The 17,136-nt window shown below is 43.3% G+C and overlaps 1 protein-coding gene and 1 long non-coding RNA gene across 2 annotated transcripts; one reads left to right on the plus strand and one right to left on the minus strand.

Moving 5' to 3' along the window:
• Positions 1–732: 732 nt before the first annotated feature.
• On the minus strand, positions 733–14,502 carry sec23ip (SEC23 interacting protein). The gene is made up of 18 exons (XM_035400455.1): positions 14,294–14,502; positions 11,835–12,409; positions 10,648–10,825; positions 9,907–10,100; positions 9,611–9,700; positions 9,263–9,383; positions 8,648–8,737; positions 7,557–7,698; positions 6,609–6,817; positions 5,824–5,921; positions 5,136–5,306; positions 4,447–4,542; positions 4,047–4,229; positions 3,638–3,793; positions 3,401–3,503; positions 2,681–2,863; positions 1,958–2,123; positions 733–1,686 (listed from the first exon to the last, which is right to left on the minus strand). The coding sequence occupies exons 1-18, from the start codon at positions 14,418–14,420 to the stop codon at positions 1,608–1,610; spliced, it is 2,961 nt and encodes a 986-aa protein (XP_035256346.1). The 5' UTR covers positions 14,421–14,502; the 3' UTR covers positions 733–1,607.
• LOC118218093 lies at positions 13,029–17,080 on the plus strand. Its single transcript, XR_004763360.1, has 2 exons — positions 13,029–14,341; positions 16,269–17,080. It is a non-coding gene; the product is annotated as an uncharacterized LOC118218093 (long non-coding RNA).
• Positions 17,081–17,136: the final 56 nt, after the last annotated feature.

Consider the following 17,136-nt stretch of genomic DNA (forward strand, 5'->3'; position numbering starts at 1 on the left):
TTATTATAGCTACAGCACTGCTTTCCCCCTGTTCAGAGCCACATTAATGCAGTTAGTTTACAGATGTGGTAGCGATAGCCTCAGGGAAAGCTTATTCAGGTGCTTCAGATGAGAGACGGAAGTACTGTCTGAGTTGCAGCATGACTCAGTTTTATGTCTGAGCACAAGCCACTCACCTGCATTCGTTATTGCTTGAGCAAACTGAGCTGAAGGTTCCTGGTCAGGAGGTCCAAACTGACTGGCTTGATCGGCAGTTGTTTTGTGAACAAGTGCGTGTGCTTACAGGGAGATCCTGTGTCAGCCAAAGACAGGGAGGCAGGACACTGCAGGGGAGGGAGGGGGGAGGAGGAGGGACAGTCCCAAAGACTGACGTCCGGCCGACTCCAGCTCTTGCAGAACCTGAATTTGGCCTGTGGCTCAGAGTTTGGGCACTGATGAGCTCCAGGGCAACCCGGTAGCCACACCCTCCACCCTTCATCAGGGGAGAGGCGTCAGGGGGACTCCTAGTGCACAAATACTCAAATACAGACCTTCTGATCAGAAACATATAGGAGGTGTAGACACAGCCCCCCAATGTAAAAACAGCAGGAATTTGACCCCGAATTCAAGCTGAAATGGCCAGATTAAATGTAGAGGGCCAAGGTAGGAGTATGCTACAGGCCACCAACGCTGGATGGCAAAATAATAAAATTTGAACATAAGAATATGATGTGGTCCCCTGGAAACAGCAGATAATGATTAGCCTTTATTTTTAAAAAGTCACCAAAATACTACATTGATCCAGGAGTAACAGGACAGGAGCACTTCACTGCATTTCTCTGTAAACAAAACAATGCACAGACACCAGCCAAGGCAGTCATTGCGTTTTAAAGAGTCCTGTAGCAGCTGTGAGGCTCACTTTCTTACCCATTTCATATCATGGTCCCTTTCTCAATCTCAACAGTCCCTTTGTGTGAACAAAGTGGCATTCCATGACCAAAATGTTCATTCTGACCAGGAAATTACATTTTAAAATATGAAACCACATGTTACCAATCGCAATCCATACCTGCATGGATCAAACACAAATTTCATAGATCACTTCACTCCAAACTGGATAAGCAATCAGCCATAGAACACGTATGTTATTAAAGTCTTTATTGCATGACTCCATGGCCAGCCAAGCAAACTATATCCTACGAGTAGGATAACTCAATAACACATCCAAAGGCAATGATTGGTCACTAGTAATGCAGAAATAAAAGCAATAATAATGATTTTGATACAAATTGGTGGATTGACTACAAGCGATATTCCAAACCCTCAATCTGTTGTTTTATTTTACATGATCAAAATAACATTTCTACAGCAACTCACCTGAAATGTTAATTTTTTTTCTTTTTTGGGGGGGGGGGGGGGGGGAGGACAAAATACAGATGGATATATCTTAATACATTAGATTTAGGAAAACTGGAATACAAAATAAAAAATACAAAAAAGAAGGTATTGGGTTAATCAACCTACCTCCACAGTATACTAAATGTGAATGACTCTACAGAGCTCAAACTGGATAGGCTGAGCTGAAGTCACAGCAACTGTAAATCGATTGTACAAGCATCGAGTGTGCGTCAATGGGTTTGTTCAGGATATATTCCCATGGTTTTGTAGATTTCCTTCAGAATCAAAAGTGCTGTGTCTTCAGACTCCCTAGGGGAGGAAAAGCAAACATGGCTACCGTCATTTAAACAATCCAGTGCACTGATTTTAATGTGGATTTTATGACATTACGAATTTGCTGGTTACTTGGTTGATGCATTTTGGTATTTTTTCCCTTCATCTTAGCCAATAAGGATTTCGGGAATTATGCTACTTTTCATGTCCACTATATTAGTTTTTCATATTCACAGCGTATCCGGAGGTGATCAGTGCTATCAGCTGCGGGACAGACACCGTGGCGGTTTTGGCGGTTTGCTCTCACCAGTAGCAGAGGTGGCTCTGGAGGGCGAACAGGTACTCGTTGAAGCTCTCGATGGGCTTCTCCTGCAGGACGTAGTCGATGCGCCTTCCGCCGTTCAGCATGCCGATCTTCACCAGCGGGTCCTCCTCCTTGGAGGAGTCCGGGCTTTCCACCAGCTTGTCTACGGCTGCAGAAAGAGAGAGAGAAAAAAAAATCACCTTCCAGAACCTTCCACACCGGCATCGGAACCAAATCACCTTCCAGAACCTTCTATACTGGAAATAAATACATACTCCTCTGGCTGCATTTTAAAAAACTCAATTTATATAAAATCAGTATTTTATAGTTTGCAATCCACAGTTATTTTGAGCAGTGTGGACTGTAAAATTAACACTCCTTAAAAACTGTTTAAAATGAGTCTGACGTTGAGCTTACTACTCATCCCACCCCATACCAGCATCACCTATGACAACTTAAAAACTACACTAGTGACCAGTTCTCCGTTATTTTACTTTCCCGATGGTGGGATTAGAATGGTTAGACCTGATATTTTGGACAAACAGTATTTAGGCTCTACCTTCAAACATTTAAAAAGACACCTGGGACACTTAAACATAATTAAAAGTCACATCGGATGGCAGGATAAAATACAGGTGTTTTTGAAAATGTGTCAGAAAATATTGAAATGGGATTGACTTCCATTTAAATTACACTTAAATGTCCACGATGGTGCCAAGAACTCACCGACTTCCTGCTTCTCCTCCTCCTCCTTGATCTGATTGGCCACCTTCTCGAGCTCCGCCTGCAGCTGTGGGGAGGAGGTGTGGGCACGGGCGAAGTCATTGAGCGTCTGCCAGGCTGTTTTCAGAGAGCTGAGGAAGCCCTGCTTCAGGTCCGAGCCCATCCGAGTCAGGCTCTCCTTCAGCTCTGTCACAACAGGAAGCGTGGACAACCGGTTAGCCACAGCACGTCTGACAACGTGTGCACTAATTAATAAAGCTTCCACTGATCAGCAACATCCCAGTAATTACCAATGCTTCCACTAATTAACAATGCTTCCACTAATTACCAACCTTCCAGTCATTACCAATGCTTACACAAATTATCAATGCTTCCACTAATCAATTACACTTTTCATCAATCACTCATTAACAATGTTTCCACTAATTAACATAACTTCCACCAATTAACAACACTTTCACTCATTGAAAACACATCCACTCATTCACAACACTTCCACTAATTAACAATCCTTACACTCATAAGCAAAGCTTCTATTAATTAAACTGCCAAACTGAGGCTCTGTTATATCAATGCACTGCATTCCTGCTAAAACGTTAATGATGTTCTTTAATGATGAACTGTAACATTCATGTCATTTTTTAACATTTAAACTCCCCCCATGCCCTGTAAAAAGGTCCTGGCAGAAGAGGTTAGTGTAAAAGGAGAGAGAGGCGGGATTACCCAGGTGCAACCTCTTCCTGCCTTTGTGATGGGGGATGAGCACAGGCTTCAGCTCCAGGTCAGGAACAATCAAGGGCTCGATTCTGTAGGCCACCGGGTCCAACTGAAAAAACCAAACCAAAAATATTCACCTCACTGTCTACCCCCCAAGGATCTTTCAGTAACAGCAACTTATACTTAGTGATGCTTCACTTAACACATAATTTAATGGAATTATATGCGGAAGGAGAGACCGACCGGGTGGTAGATGTTGAAGAAACCCCTGCAGGTGGGCAGCTGGTAGGTCTCCTCGATTCTCTCCAATCCTCGAACGGTCAGGAACATGCCAATGGGGGAGCCCAGAGCAAAGAAGTTGACCGGATGGAAGTCCAGAGTGTGGTAGACCACAGAGACCTGGTAAAATCATGGAAAACATTTAAGCGTTAAAGGGACGTGCGCCAATCAACGACCCGGTCCTATGCAAACGTCAAAAACATACCTGTCCCGTGCCAACATTAAAAACATACCTGTCCTGTGCCAACATTAAAAACATACCTGTCCTGTGCCAACATTAAAAACATACCTGTCCTGTGCCAACATTAAAAACGTACCTGTCCTGTGCCAACATTAAAAACATACCTGTCCTGTGCCAACATTAAAAACGTACCTGTCCTGTGCCAACTTCAAAGTAGTTGTAGTCGACATGCACGGAAGAGACCGCTCCACTGACTGAGAGGATCTTTGGAGTGGGCTCTGATTGGCTGGAAGAGGGTGGTGGGGTTGGCTCTGATTGGGTGAGGGGGGCCTGTGGAGCAGGCGGAGCAACAAGTGCTCTCTGTGCTGCCTTCTCCTGAGGGTTAAAAAAATGTCATTAAAAATGTGTTAACTGGATTCAACACATGAATACAGTGAGCAAACACACACACACAAATGCACGCGCACACACGCAGACACACAGTGATACATACTATATGCACACATACCTTTGCATACACTACACAAGCATGCACAGTGTAGACACACACATGCAGACACAACCTCTCACATACAGCCACATTAGAACTAACCTGTTTGCTGGCCCGTTCCTTCACAAATTTGGCAATCTTTTTCCTTGGCCCGAGTGGGATGCCCATCTCTTTCAGATCATCCACTGTGCACATGAGCTTTAAAAACAAAGAGAGGAGCCGTGAAGAGATGAGACACAAGCAGAGAACACTGCAGGGATTGGTTGTTCGATGGAGAGAGCACTGCAGGGATTGGCTGTTTGATGGAGACAGAACTACAGGGATTGGATGGAGACACGTATCTAAGGGATTTGGAGGGTGACTTTCAAAGCATTTAGCTCAAATCTGAGATCCTGTCCAGTGAGAAATAGGGTTCCCTGGCCATAATATGATCTAGCACAATTAAAGAATCATTAAAAAATTATCTGAAATGGGGTGGTAGGTAATCAGAGCACTCAGTACAATTTAGTCAGGAAAATGCCAAGCATTGTTGGAGAGCTGTGCTCATCATTATGTTATTATGTTATATACAGTTACAAATGCCACATTTGTAATCTCACTTGATATGCTGCTTCCATTTATCATAATAGTAGCAAAAAAGATGCAAGTATTGGTTACTCTGGACAGGGTCTTTAATGTTCTACTATAACCCATCTAACAACATTTGTTTATAACCCATCCATAGCCCATGAATAACCCACGTGCCCCCCACCTACACCCCATCAGCAGATACAACGCTGCACAGCCCTTACCAGAGACTCCATGTCGATCTGCTCTTTCTCCAAAGTGCTGAGGTAGTCGGTGAGGCTGAGGTGCTCCAGAACGGCGGTCAGGTTTGGAAACTCCTCCTCTTCCTCCCCAGCGGCTTCCTCCACCACCGGCTGGCCCGCTGTGCCGTTTGTCTGCGAGACTGAGCTCGCAGCCTACAAACAGGAGGCAATATGTCACTAAAAGCGGTCATCACTAAAACACTGCCTCTAGAAACACAGCACAGGACAGCTGCAGTGGTTAAAATGGAGGTTAGAACTATGGCTGTGTGTGTACATGTGTGTGTGTGTGCGATGGGGAGATGCATTTTTCTGTGTATTTGACAGTGTACTGTGTGTACCAAGTTTTATGATTTCTGACTAGAATTATCAAATAAATATCAAAAGTATCTTCATTAGAGCACTAGAAGTAAGTCACGATCTGCAAATGTACAAATATTTTTTGAAATAATTTAATACATAATTAAATAACAGTACTCGCCATTTTCAAGGTGTTGATTGATGACCACGATTGGTTAATAAGTTCAATCAGCAGTCGTAGTGCTGGCCAAAACAAAAACCTGCACTCTTTTCAGATAAGACTGGACACCCCCGATCTATACATTATATATATCATGAGGACAGGCTAATTGTGGGTCCATCTGGGGAAGCAACAGCACACATTGCAGAATACCTGTTTCTCCTCCACAGGCTTCTGCTCAGAGGGTGCAGGGACATGTGATGGGAAGGCAGTCTTCTGATTGGACAGCAGATCAAACAGGATGAGAGAGCCTACATGGCGAACAGGAGAACATTTCACACTCCGTGTCAATCAATCACTATCGTGTTCCTGAATGACAGGGTGAGTACAGCGAATGACAGGGTGAGTACAGTGTGAGTAGAGTTAAGGACAGGGTGAGTACAGTAAATGACAGGGTGAGTTCAGTGAGAGTAGAGTGACTGACAGGGTGAGTAGAGTGAATGACAGGGAGAGTACAGTGAATGACAGGGTGAGTACAGTGAATGACAGGGTGAGATACAGTGAATGGCAGTGTGAGCAGAGTGAATGACAGGGTGAGAACAGTGTGAGTAGAGTGAATGACGGTGAGATACAGTAAATGACAGGGTGAGTAGAGTGAATAGAAAGTGTGAGTACAGTAAATGATAGGGTGAGTAGAGAAAATGACAGTGTGAGTACAGTGAGTGACAGGGTGAGATACAGTGTGAGTAGAGTGAATGACAGTGTGAGTACAGTAAATGACAGGGTGAGTAGAGTGAATGACAGTGTGAGTACAGTAAATGACAGGGTGAGTAGAGTGAATGACAGTGTGAGTACAGTAAATGACAGGGTGAGTAGAGTGAATGACAGGGTGAGTACAGTGTGAGTAGAGTGAATGACAGGGTGAGATACAGTGAATGACAGTGTGAGTACAGTGAATGACAGGGTGAGTACAGTGCAGATACAGCAGAGCAGCAGACCTAAGCTGTGGCCTGCCACAGAGATTCCCCCGGTGAATTCCGGGTTCCTCTCCATGAACAGGGCGTGCAGGCGGTTGATCTCCAGGGCCACTTTGTCCATGATGGTCTGGCAGTAGGTGGGGCTGTTGTAGAAGAGCACGTCCAGGAGCGTCTCGTTGGTGAAGTGGCGCAGGCGGCCCGTACTGGGCAGGGTTATCTTCTTAATCCGCCTGAATTGGCCGGAAAAAAACCCTCCGTCACACAAGTCAGGACTGTACTGTTCGCCCTGGAGTGAGTTAACCAGGTGAGCCCTGTCCAGTCCAGTGAATCCCCCCACCCCCATCCCCCACCCCCAAAACAGACCCCCTGAGTGGATTTGTGCTCTGTTTGGCTTTGCAGCATTAGACAGTAAGTTACTCATGGGTGCCCTACATGAAACATCAGGGACAGACCCAGGTGTGGGAGGGGCTGACTAGGGGAAATACAGTGTGATAATAAATATGTGTTGAATTAAAATTTGTTGTCAGTGAGGGCATGAAATAGCTAGAAATAGCTTTACAAAATAAGTAATTGTACCTTACTGAACCCGTGTTCAGCAGTTGTCTACGATCATGAAAATGCACTTTTTTGTACGTCGCTTTGGATAAAAGCGTCTGCTAAATGAATGTAATGTAATGTAATGTAATGTAATGGCATGCTTGGAGGGGGGTTGCCCTATGGGACTCCACAGATACGAGGTATTGGAACGGCTACTTCAGAGCTCCTGTTGGGTGCCTCTGAAGTGCTTTCCCTGGGTATACATTGGTGAATAAACACCACTGTTTGCACTTGCTCTCCCGTTCCACTTGTTGAATCTGCTGGAGTTTGACCTGGGGCCTCCATCAGCACTTTAGTCCAGGTTAAGCACGGTACAAAACATTAAAAACTGTGCTGGAGGAGACGTGTGTTAGAGGAGGCAGGTGTGTTTACCTGTCCACTCCGGTGGCGTCGCCATGGAGAGCCGTGTGCCACTGAACAGGCAGAAACTCCACACGGCTGACCAGCTGCTCCTCCTGCGCTTTGTGGAAATGACTCTGCAGCAGCTTCAGAGAAACACTCCTGAAGTCATCCACTAAAAAACACACACATCATCCACTATAAATACACATGATCCACTATAAACACACACATCATCTACTATAAACACACACATCATCTACTATAAACACACACATCATCCACTATAAACACACACAATCCACTATAAACACACATGATCCAATGTAGACACACATCATCCACTAAAAAACACACACATCATCCACTATAAACACACATGATCCCCCATAAACACACACATGATCCACTATAAACACACATATGATCCATTATAAACACACACATCATCTACTATAAATACACATATGATCCATTATAAACACACACATCATCCACTATAAATACACATGATCCACTATAAACACACACAATCCACTATAAACACACATGATCCACTATAAACACACACATCATCTACTATAAACACACACATCATCCACTATAAACACACACAATCCACTATAAACACACATGATCCACTGTAAACACACATCATCCACTATAAAACATACACATCATCTGCTATAAAACACACACACAATCCACTATAAACACACATCATTCGCTATAGACACACATAATCCAGCTAGTTAGTTTGCAATATGGATATAGCACAGATGTCTCTGCACTGCTTTTCCAATAGCCCAATTTATCCTAATAAAATTAAACCAGTTGTCAACCCTTTTTTTTTGTGCCAGAAAAACGTTTTAATAGAATGAAAAATTCTCTAGGGATCTGGAACCAAAACATATATTATTTAGGCTATATCCTAGCCTAAGCTACACATACAACACGCAGGGACATTCTATATTAAAACTGCAATCAGCTAGATAGCTACAGTATCTAACTAGCTCATTATAGCTAGTTATATCTAAAACTATTATAACTATTATAGCCAGCTAATTATAACTGTTCGGTCATGGGGATGGGGGGTGGAAGATACTGAGCGTAGACACACTTACCGCACTCCACCATCGTCCTGAACCTGAGATCACAGACCGGGCCGATGCCGTGCACCATAAACACCAGGTGATCCGCCTGAGGGAGCTCACCTGGAGAAAAGCACAGCTTCAGGGGTTCAGTATCGCTATCAGCATCAGCTTCAGTCATCAGCTCATACACACGAGGGACAGGTGAGTGACGCTTCTGACCAGTACATTAGAGTTTGAGCCTCACACGGATGCACTGCGTACACTGCAAGTGAACTGTGGCAAAGTACATTCTATGCTGATAGTGTACTCTCAAAACAGTGTGAGCTCACTTAAGACCTATTAGACCTGAATAAACCGTGAAGATTACACTGTGCATAGATGAAATTTCAGAATTTTAGATTTCAGAAGCAAAACTGCCTGAAGTTTGTTGATGTCGTCCACCTGCTCATTATTTTAAAGAAGGTAGACTACTGGTTTAGACACCGTTTAGGCACCACACCGCTTCAAAAGTATTGTTTTAGCAAAATCTAAACAATAACCATCCCTACTTCCAAAGCATTTATCCCCCAGAAGCACCTTCACATGTGTATAATCACGCCACCGATTTCCGTTGTAAAAATGAACCGGGTGAAGGTAAGACCGTACCGTCGGGAATTTCATCGTGGTCGTCGTCGATCCCCCTCTTGACGACGCGGGGCCTGGTCTGGCCGTCCTGCGTGGTGCCCCATTCGTCCGGCACAGCGGAGGGCTGGAACTGCACGATCACCTGCACAGGTAAAGGGACGGATCAGGGCTCGTCAGGGCGAATACGCTCCCCTAACATTCCATGATTGAATGCTCAATATCTGAACTCATCATTCCGAATACGTTCCCCACACGTCCCACGTTTAAATGTTAAACATTAGAGCTCATCACGGTGAATATGTTCCCCTAACATTGCAACGTTTAAATGGTGAACTCTACAGAAGACCTCATCGGCCCAGTTCATTTTACCTTGGGATTGTGCATTACAATCGTTTCCCCCGTAGGAAACTCCAGTCGTCGGTGCCACTGATTTGTGAACACGGCTTTCTTATATTCACCCTGAGGAAGAGAGCCACAAAACACTCAGAGACCTGAAGTGCACAATGCTGAAACAAAAAGTTGTATAGTATGACAGGTGTGTTGGCATATTATGACAGGGACATTAATTAAAAGTGTGTTTGTGTGTTATGCCAGGTCTATTATAACAGGTGCGTTAGTGTGTTATGCCAGGTGCATTACGACAGGCGCGCTGTGAGCACACAGACCTCCAGCTTGTCGCTGAACTCCTCCGAGTAGGGGATGAAGCGGCTGTCGGTGTCTCCCTTGTAGAACCAGGTGCAGCGGCGCACCTCGGAGGGCTCCTCCTCCCAGAAGACGGCGCTGCGCAGGCGGTCGTACAGCTGCACGTCGTAGCGCCCCCCGTCTGTGCGCACCACCACGCTCTCCGGATCCGGCTGGACTGGGGGGGGGCAAAACGGCACAGCATTCAACTACAAATACGCACGCGTACACACACACACACACGACCAATGCAACCACGCTCTCCGGATCCGGCTGCACTGGGGGAGCAGCACAGCACATCATTCAACTACAAATATGCATGCACACGCACACACACACGTACATATACGCGCCTGAGCACACACATACAACTACACGCACGCGCGTGCACACATATACACACACGCACACACACGTACATATATGCGCCTGCGCACACACATACAACTACACGCACGCGCGTGCACACATATACACACACGCACACACACACGTACATATATGCGCCTGCGCACACACATACAACTACACGCACGCGCGTGCACACATATACACACGCGCACACACACACATATGCACACACACACTATTGCCGCACTCTGACACTCCTCATAAAGCCCATTCCAGTTCACCCGTCTCAGTAACACAACACACATTACAGTCATCCATTGAGACAATCATTCACAGCACAGGAAACTAATGGACTAATTCTGCTTTGTGCTCACCAGAGTTAAACGTCTCCTCCAGCTGAACGGAGTCCAGGACGCTGAACGGCAGCCAGATGTTCTTGGACTCCACGTGTCTGCAGAAAAACCAGTGAGGCTGGACTGGCTCATACACCGCATAGGTATAAGGAATGGTGGGTGGGGCTGGGACCAGGGGACCTGCAATGCTGGGAGGACCCTGAACCCGAGTGGGCGGGGTCAAGAGACAAATGAGTTTTTTGGAACATGGTTATTACAATAAGATGAAAAAAAAATGTATTCCATCAATGAGGAATCACACTTGACTGAAACTTAATAAAACACAAGGACAGTACATTAGTATTAGCAATATGTTATATAACCTTGATGCAAGTTATTTAGAGATTGACAGGGTACAGGGATGATCTACAGACCTTTAAGGGGGAATGAGGAAATCCTGAGAACACTTTAGTCAGCCTGGACATTACCAACACTGTGATTACACAGAAATCACAAATAATAACTATGTTATGGATAATTTCAATAGCCTCAATAGATTACTCCCCTCAGGCCAAAACCTCCCTCTGCAGCTCAACTTCATGCAAGGAAGTTATTTGATTGGCCCAGCTGATCCTGTCTGTTCACAGCGATTGGGCCCTGTGCCAATTATACCTCTTTTGCTACTACTATAAGACCAAATTAAACTGTGCTGTCTGTACTATGAGACAGAATTACACCGCCTTGCCTGTATGATGACCAAACTAAACCACTCTACTTACACTACATGACAAAATTAAGCCATTTTACCTGTATAACATGAAAATCAAAGGTATACAAACAGCTTCCACTAATAAAAAATAACATTAGCTTACATGTGGATGATATTATTTATAAAACCTGTACTTATTTTTGCCACTGACCTCTGTCTGTACTCTCTAGTAACTCTTCCAGTTTATAGGCTATATATCTGTTTATTACAATAGAACCAAATCCAGAATTCTACCCCTCATTAAATTCAAGTGGGATCTCAGCTGTTTCTAGAAAAGTACAGAACAGGAAAATCCACCGTGGTGTGGCACCAGAGTAGGTCTACTGTCTGGCACTAGACCAGGTCTACTGTGTGGAACTAGAGCGGGCCCCTGTTCATTGGCTCTTGACTTGTGTGCTGTGATGTCACAGCTTTAATCTTCACCAGTGCGGGTGCTGTGAGCAGGAAGGAGCTCCCGTACCTGTGTGAGAGGGGGCATCCCGGGCTGTGAGAAGGCGGGTGCAGCACTGGGGGGGGCCTGGGGGGGGAAAGCCGCGTGCTGCAGCGGGACATGGTGCTGCTGCAGTTCGGGGGGGGCCAGGTAGGGGTTCGCCCGGCTGCTCACGGGGGTGTGGCGGTAAGGGTTGTACCCCTGAGGCGGCGGGGTCTGAGCGGACGCGGCGCTCAGGGGAGGAGTGCAGCCCGGTGGCGCGCTCTGAAAAACCGCAGTGCCAAACTGGGACACAGGGGGGCACTGTTGCGCATTCAGGAACTGGGAGGCCGGGGGGCTCTGCTGTGAGTTGAGAAACTGGGAGACCGGGGCGCTCTGGGGGACAGAGGCGAGGGGGGCGGCGTTTGGCACGGAAGGGGCGCACGCCGGCACCGTGACCGCAGGGCTGAACTGAGACACGGGAGGGGCGGGCCGAGCCCCGATGGAAGCAAACGGGTCGTTGCTATTGGCCGGGCTGGAGAAGTAGTTCAGGGTAGACGGCTGTGGCGCAACTCCGGAACTCTGGCCGAGAAAACTGTCTTCTTCTCCAACATCTGCGGAATCATCTAAGTCAGAAAGAAATATGACACATTAATATAAAAAATGTATAAATTATGGCTTCAAGCAGCTGTCATGGGTGACCGATTTAAAACTGCAACATTTTAGCACTTTCATTTACATTTTAGGACTTCATGACCCCTATTTTTTGGAAGTTTGAAGATTAAATGAGTCTTCGGAGATTTGACACGGTGGCAGCGTATGGGTACATGGTACACTGATCTAAACAACACATCGCTTGATTCGTTTTTGCACGTTATAAAACGTACAATTTTAAAACTCAATTGTGCTGGGAAAAACAAGTCTTCTAATTTGGCACTGTAAGATAGCTCCTACCCTAGTGTTTCACCAACATCTTGCAGATATCAGAAACAATGATTTTGCAATGAACTATGGTAGTATGAGGCTAGGGAAACACACAAATGGCTTTTAAGGTGAACACCATATTATCCTGCAAATGCTCGATTGATAGAAGACAAATACCTGCACAAGCATTAACAATTTCAATCAAATCAGTGAAATAATAACAAGTCTCTGTCTGTCCTGTCAAGCAGATCATTAAACGCATCACATCTACAGTCAGTTTTTTTTTTTTTTTTTTTTAAACCGTCTGATTTTTGGGTGAATTTCTCCCTGAAACGGTTAATTGGCATCACCCTTAGGGAGGACATCCTGAATAAACAGGACATGAGAAATGTTCCACACGATAAAAATGTGTTTGTTTTTGGGCTGTACGTCACATGCCCCGGACAAGAGCACATACTGGCCTAAACTCTCCCGGATCAATGGTGGAAATCACTGCCATGAGCACGGACACGTATAAGACTAGGGATAACAATGGGGAAACAAGCAGTTAAAGTAAATAAGTTAATATGTCTATTCTACCAGCTACTGGGGCCCCTTAGGGTTCTGAGGTTCACTGTGTAGAGTGGGTAATACAACCCCAAACCCCAAACTGGGGGGATACCTGCCATCTAAATGCATTTGTATTTGCTGCTGTAGTTTTCATGCAGTTTTAGCCTTTTAGTTTGTGAAGTAAACGTTGCACCTACACAGCTCATGATCAACATTACACACATAAACAAACATAAAGTTACTTCAGTGACGTATGCAACACATAAACCCAAAAGTCAGTTTATTGTTCGGCTGCATAACTCGAAATCGACTTCACTTATATCACTTCACTTATATCAACTCCATATTTTCTGAAACCATCTATCATACCATTTAGCCTATTAGAAGTTATAAATGTATACATTCCAAGGAAGGAGGTAAGCTAGTGTACTATCATACAAATACTGGAAAATTAAGTAAAAACGTTTCTGTACAAAGTTGCATATTACAATACACTATGAGTAGTAAATATTGTATAGTTAGCCAGATATTACTTTATACAGCTATGTCTACGTATTTCTTATGCATCCGTGTGCATAAACTAATATTTACATAACATGGTTAAAGTGTACATGTAATTATATATAAAAACACATACTATTATCAAATTATGCACCGTGTTGTATATTACTACATCATACATAGCTGACAATTGTCCATTAACTTTTTTGTATCTAAACTAGTCTACCACCTCATTCATAAAGGCCTCATAACCCAGTTCGGCCTTATCAGAAGTCTGCGTAAACAGTGGGAAATCCGCTAACGTCAGCTACGATAACGACAACGACACGACAGCGGATGGACGGTGGTTACTAGCTGCTTTCGGTTATGGGCTAGTTTTATTTACACACAGTAAAGCTGGTAAAATGTTACAAAATATGTCCTATTACGTAGAAGCGACGAGAATCGAGGGTGGAAATGATGAGGTGGCTCTACTACATAATCCAGCTACCATAAGCGAGTTCTACTTCCCATTCACTTCACGTTAACAAACTTACCTCCTGATAATACCGCAGGACCACAAGCTTGACTGACAGGAATGAAAGGTAAATTGAAATTTAACTGTGGTGCCGTAGAGAAAAGTAAATTTGTACTCGAACTCGAATTATTTTTTTTCTCTGCCATTTTCAAATAAAATACAACCGGTGTCGTGAGCTAGCTCAGCGGCTAAGCTCCACAGAGATCTGTAGAAAGCTCGATTAGCCCAAAGAAGAATCCCACTTCCGGCAGAGTTTCCCCAACCAAATTTCAGAATAAAAGTCCGATGCAAATCTATTCAAAACATGCTTTTCTGGATAATTCTACGTAACTGCTGTGAAAATGGAATATAGTTATACGAGTGTGGAAATAGAGATGTCTAGAAAGATTCAGCCAGACCCACTGGGAAGCAGAGGGAGGCAGGCAGACCCATAATTGCTGACAGATTCAAAAACCATCCCATGGACAAACTAATTTTGTTTGGGAGACATTCAATAGTATCCACTTAATACAGCATTTTGTTTGAAACACAAAAAGAGTAGAATGTATGACGGTTAACATTAGCTAGAGTCATATTTGTTGGTAGGCAGTTATCTTATGAGGTACTACAATTTACCCCTGAGCAAGGTACAAGTGTTGAGCATGCAGGGATCATTCCTGGGACAAAAGTAGGTATATAAACACCATTCTCATTCCACTTTCCATAGTATTATTCTAATGCACAACACTGAACAAAGTTCTATTATATGTTTGAAATCACAATTATTTACATCTTAAACTCAGCAAAAATCAATTTGCAATATTTATGTGTTGTTACAGGGATGGATGTGCAGATATATTTCCTAACCCCAATAAATATTTTCGTCAAGTTCACCAATTAGCTTACAGCATGACATAGTACCCTGTGTATCTGATTAATAACGAGTTGCCTTTGTCTGTATGGAAGGACCAGAGAAACTCACTGAAGTGAAGCTGGCTGAGGATCATCCTTCTCTCCAAACAGCTCCTGATCCATTTAGACCAGGATCATTGACTGAGATCAAGTCATTAGGCTTTCAGGCATTATATAGTGTGTAAATGCTGTTGTATCAGTGGTGCTGGTTTTCAGTCAGTTTTATCTATTTTTATTTGAAGCCTTCAGTACTTTTAAAAATAGCTCATTCATTTTTTCCAGGCCAATAATAATAATAATATTAATATTAATGATAATAATACTAATGTTGCAGACAAATACACAAATTAGTTATAAATGGCCTGGAAACCATTAAAAAACCTAACAATGTATGTCCACTAGGTGGTATGATACTACTTTGTCTCTCATTTACAGTATGTTCTTGCAGATGTTTCAGACCTGCAGGGTATTTCTCGAAGCAGGATCACTGAGTTAATCAGATAACTGCACTGAGTAAAACCCAGAACCCTCCTAAATCTGCACCGAAGTAAAAAGAGATGTTTCAGGTTTTACTCAGTGAAGTTATCCACATAACTCAGTAATCCTTCTTCATGAAATGCCCCCCTAGATACAGACTAAGAAAGAGTCTGTAAGTGTGTTCCTAACATTCTTAAAAGTGACCTTTGGTTGTGAACAGGAAACATACAAGTAACTGGGCTGGGCCAGTGTGAAGGAAGGGGCTATACTGATCAAGTTTCCCCTCCTTTGTGGCTACAAGCATGGGACGACTAGCTATTATTCTCCACAGCTCCAAGATCAGTGCCAAGACTGTGTTCACATGGCTGTCTGCCAAATGAACCCAAAAATCTTTCCACAAATCACCCTGCCACCTGAATTTAAAAACAAAATAGCATCTCTTCTCTACAAGTTTTCATCTTTATTATTATTATTATTATCATTATTATTGTTATTGTTATTTTATTTTATTTTATTTTATTTTTTTGGAGAGATTAGCATGTGGTACTGGCAGAATTCCAGCGAGGATTGCAGTGTGGGTTCTGCTCATAATATTTGTTGCTAAATCAAATATTTTTGTCCTACAGAACCTAAAACCTACCCTAACCCACATGTCTTTGCTCCAACATGGACCATGACCATTGGATCCACCCCCTCTTTTGGCAGGACCTCATATGCTCTTGGAGATCTACTACCTGGAACCTAGAGCACATTTCACATGGTGCTACTCACTGGATATAAATCATAGCATACTTCATTACTTTGAATATGAATTATTGCACATTTGTTTTATTTATTCATATTTATTTATTTCATAGCCCTTACTGTTCTTGCTGGTTTGTCAGTTATAGGTGGCACATTTAACTGTGTATTATATCTGTCTTCAGCAGCTTTGTATGTATTTTTATTTATGAAATTAATCAAGTCAAATCAAATCATTGTCAATCAGTTCTTTAGAGTTAACTATTAAATCATCACTATGTTTGTGTTCCCTGACTGAAAAAACCCACAGCAACGCCAAGCTTAAACAGTGCAAATCTAAGGTAAAATATTCGGCCAAAGTCTGTTAAAAGCAAACGTTTCGTTTTGTGGTAAATATTGCACAGAATAAAAACCTGGCAAGAGAGGAATGGTGGGGTGGACCATTAGATAGAACTGATCATTTAGTTTATTTATATCTTGGTTTTATCTTTTTCTTTAGTTTCTTTTTTTTTCACACTAATTTGTACGTAATTGATTTGGTTATTTTTGAGGTTAAAACAGCTTTCTATGCCTCTATCTTTGTATTTGAATTAAGTATTATTTGTCGCATTTAAAAGAAGGGTGTTTTACTGGAAGAATTTGTAAACCAATAAAAGATACAGCTTGTGGTAGACATGGCCAATGGACTTAAAGCTTGGATACAGAGTCTTGCTGTTTTTTTTTTCTATCCTACATATAAGGCATATTTGCTAA

The sequence above is a fragment of the Anguilla anguilla genome, chromosome 18 (assembly GCF_013347855.1).
Source record: "Anguilla anguilla isolate fAngAng1 chromosome 18, fAngAng1.pri, whole genome shotgun sequence".
Taxonomy (NCBI): Eukaryota; Metazoa; Chordata; class Actinopteri; order Anguilliformes; family Anguillidae; genus Anguilla; species Anguilla anguilla.

What these genes read in the sequence shown, in the direction of transcription:
- sec23ip (XM_035400455.1), bottom strand. Translation starts at nt 14,420, where the DNA reads ATGGCAGAGAAAAAAAATAATTCGAGTTCGAGTACAAATTTACTTTTC. An exon ending in AGCCTGTGGAGGAGAAACAG is followed by an intron (nt 5,307 to 5,823) that starts GTATTCTGCAAT and finishes TCCTGTTTGTAG; the next exon opens with GCTGCGAGCTCAGTCTCGCA. An exon ending in CAGAGCCACCTCTGCTACTG is followed by an intron (nt 1,687 to 1,957) that starts GTGAGAGCAAAC and finishes TTCCTCCCCTAG; the next exon opens with GGAGTCTGAAGACACAGCAC.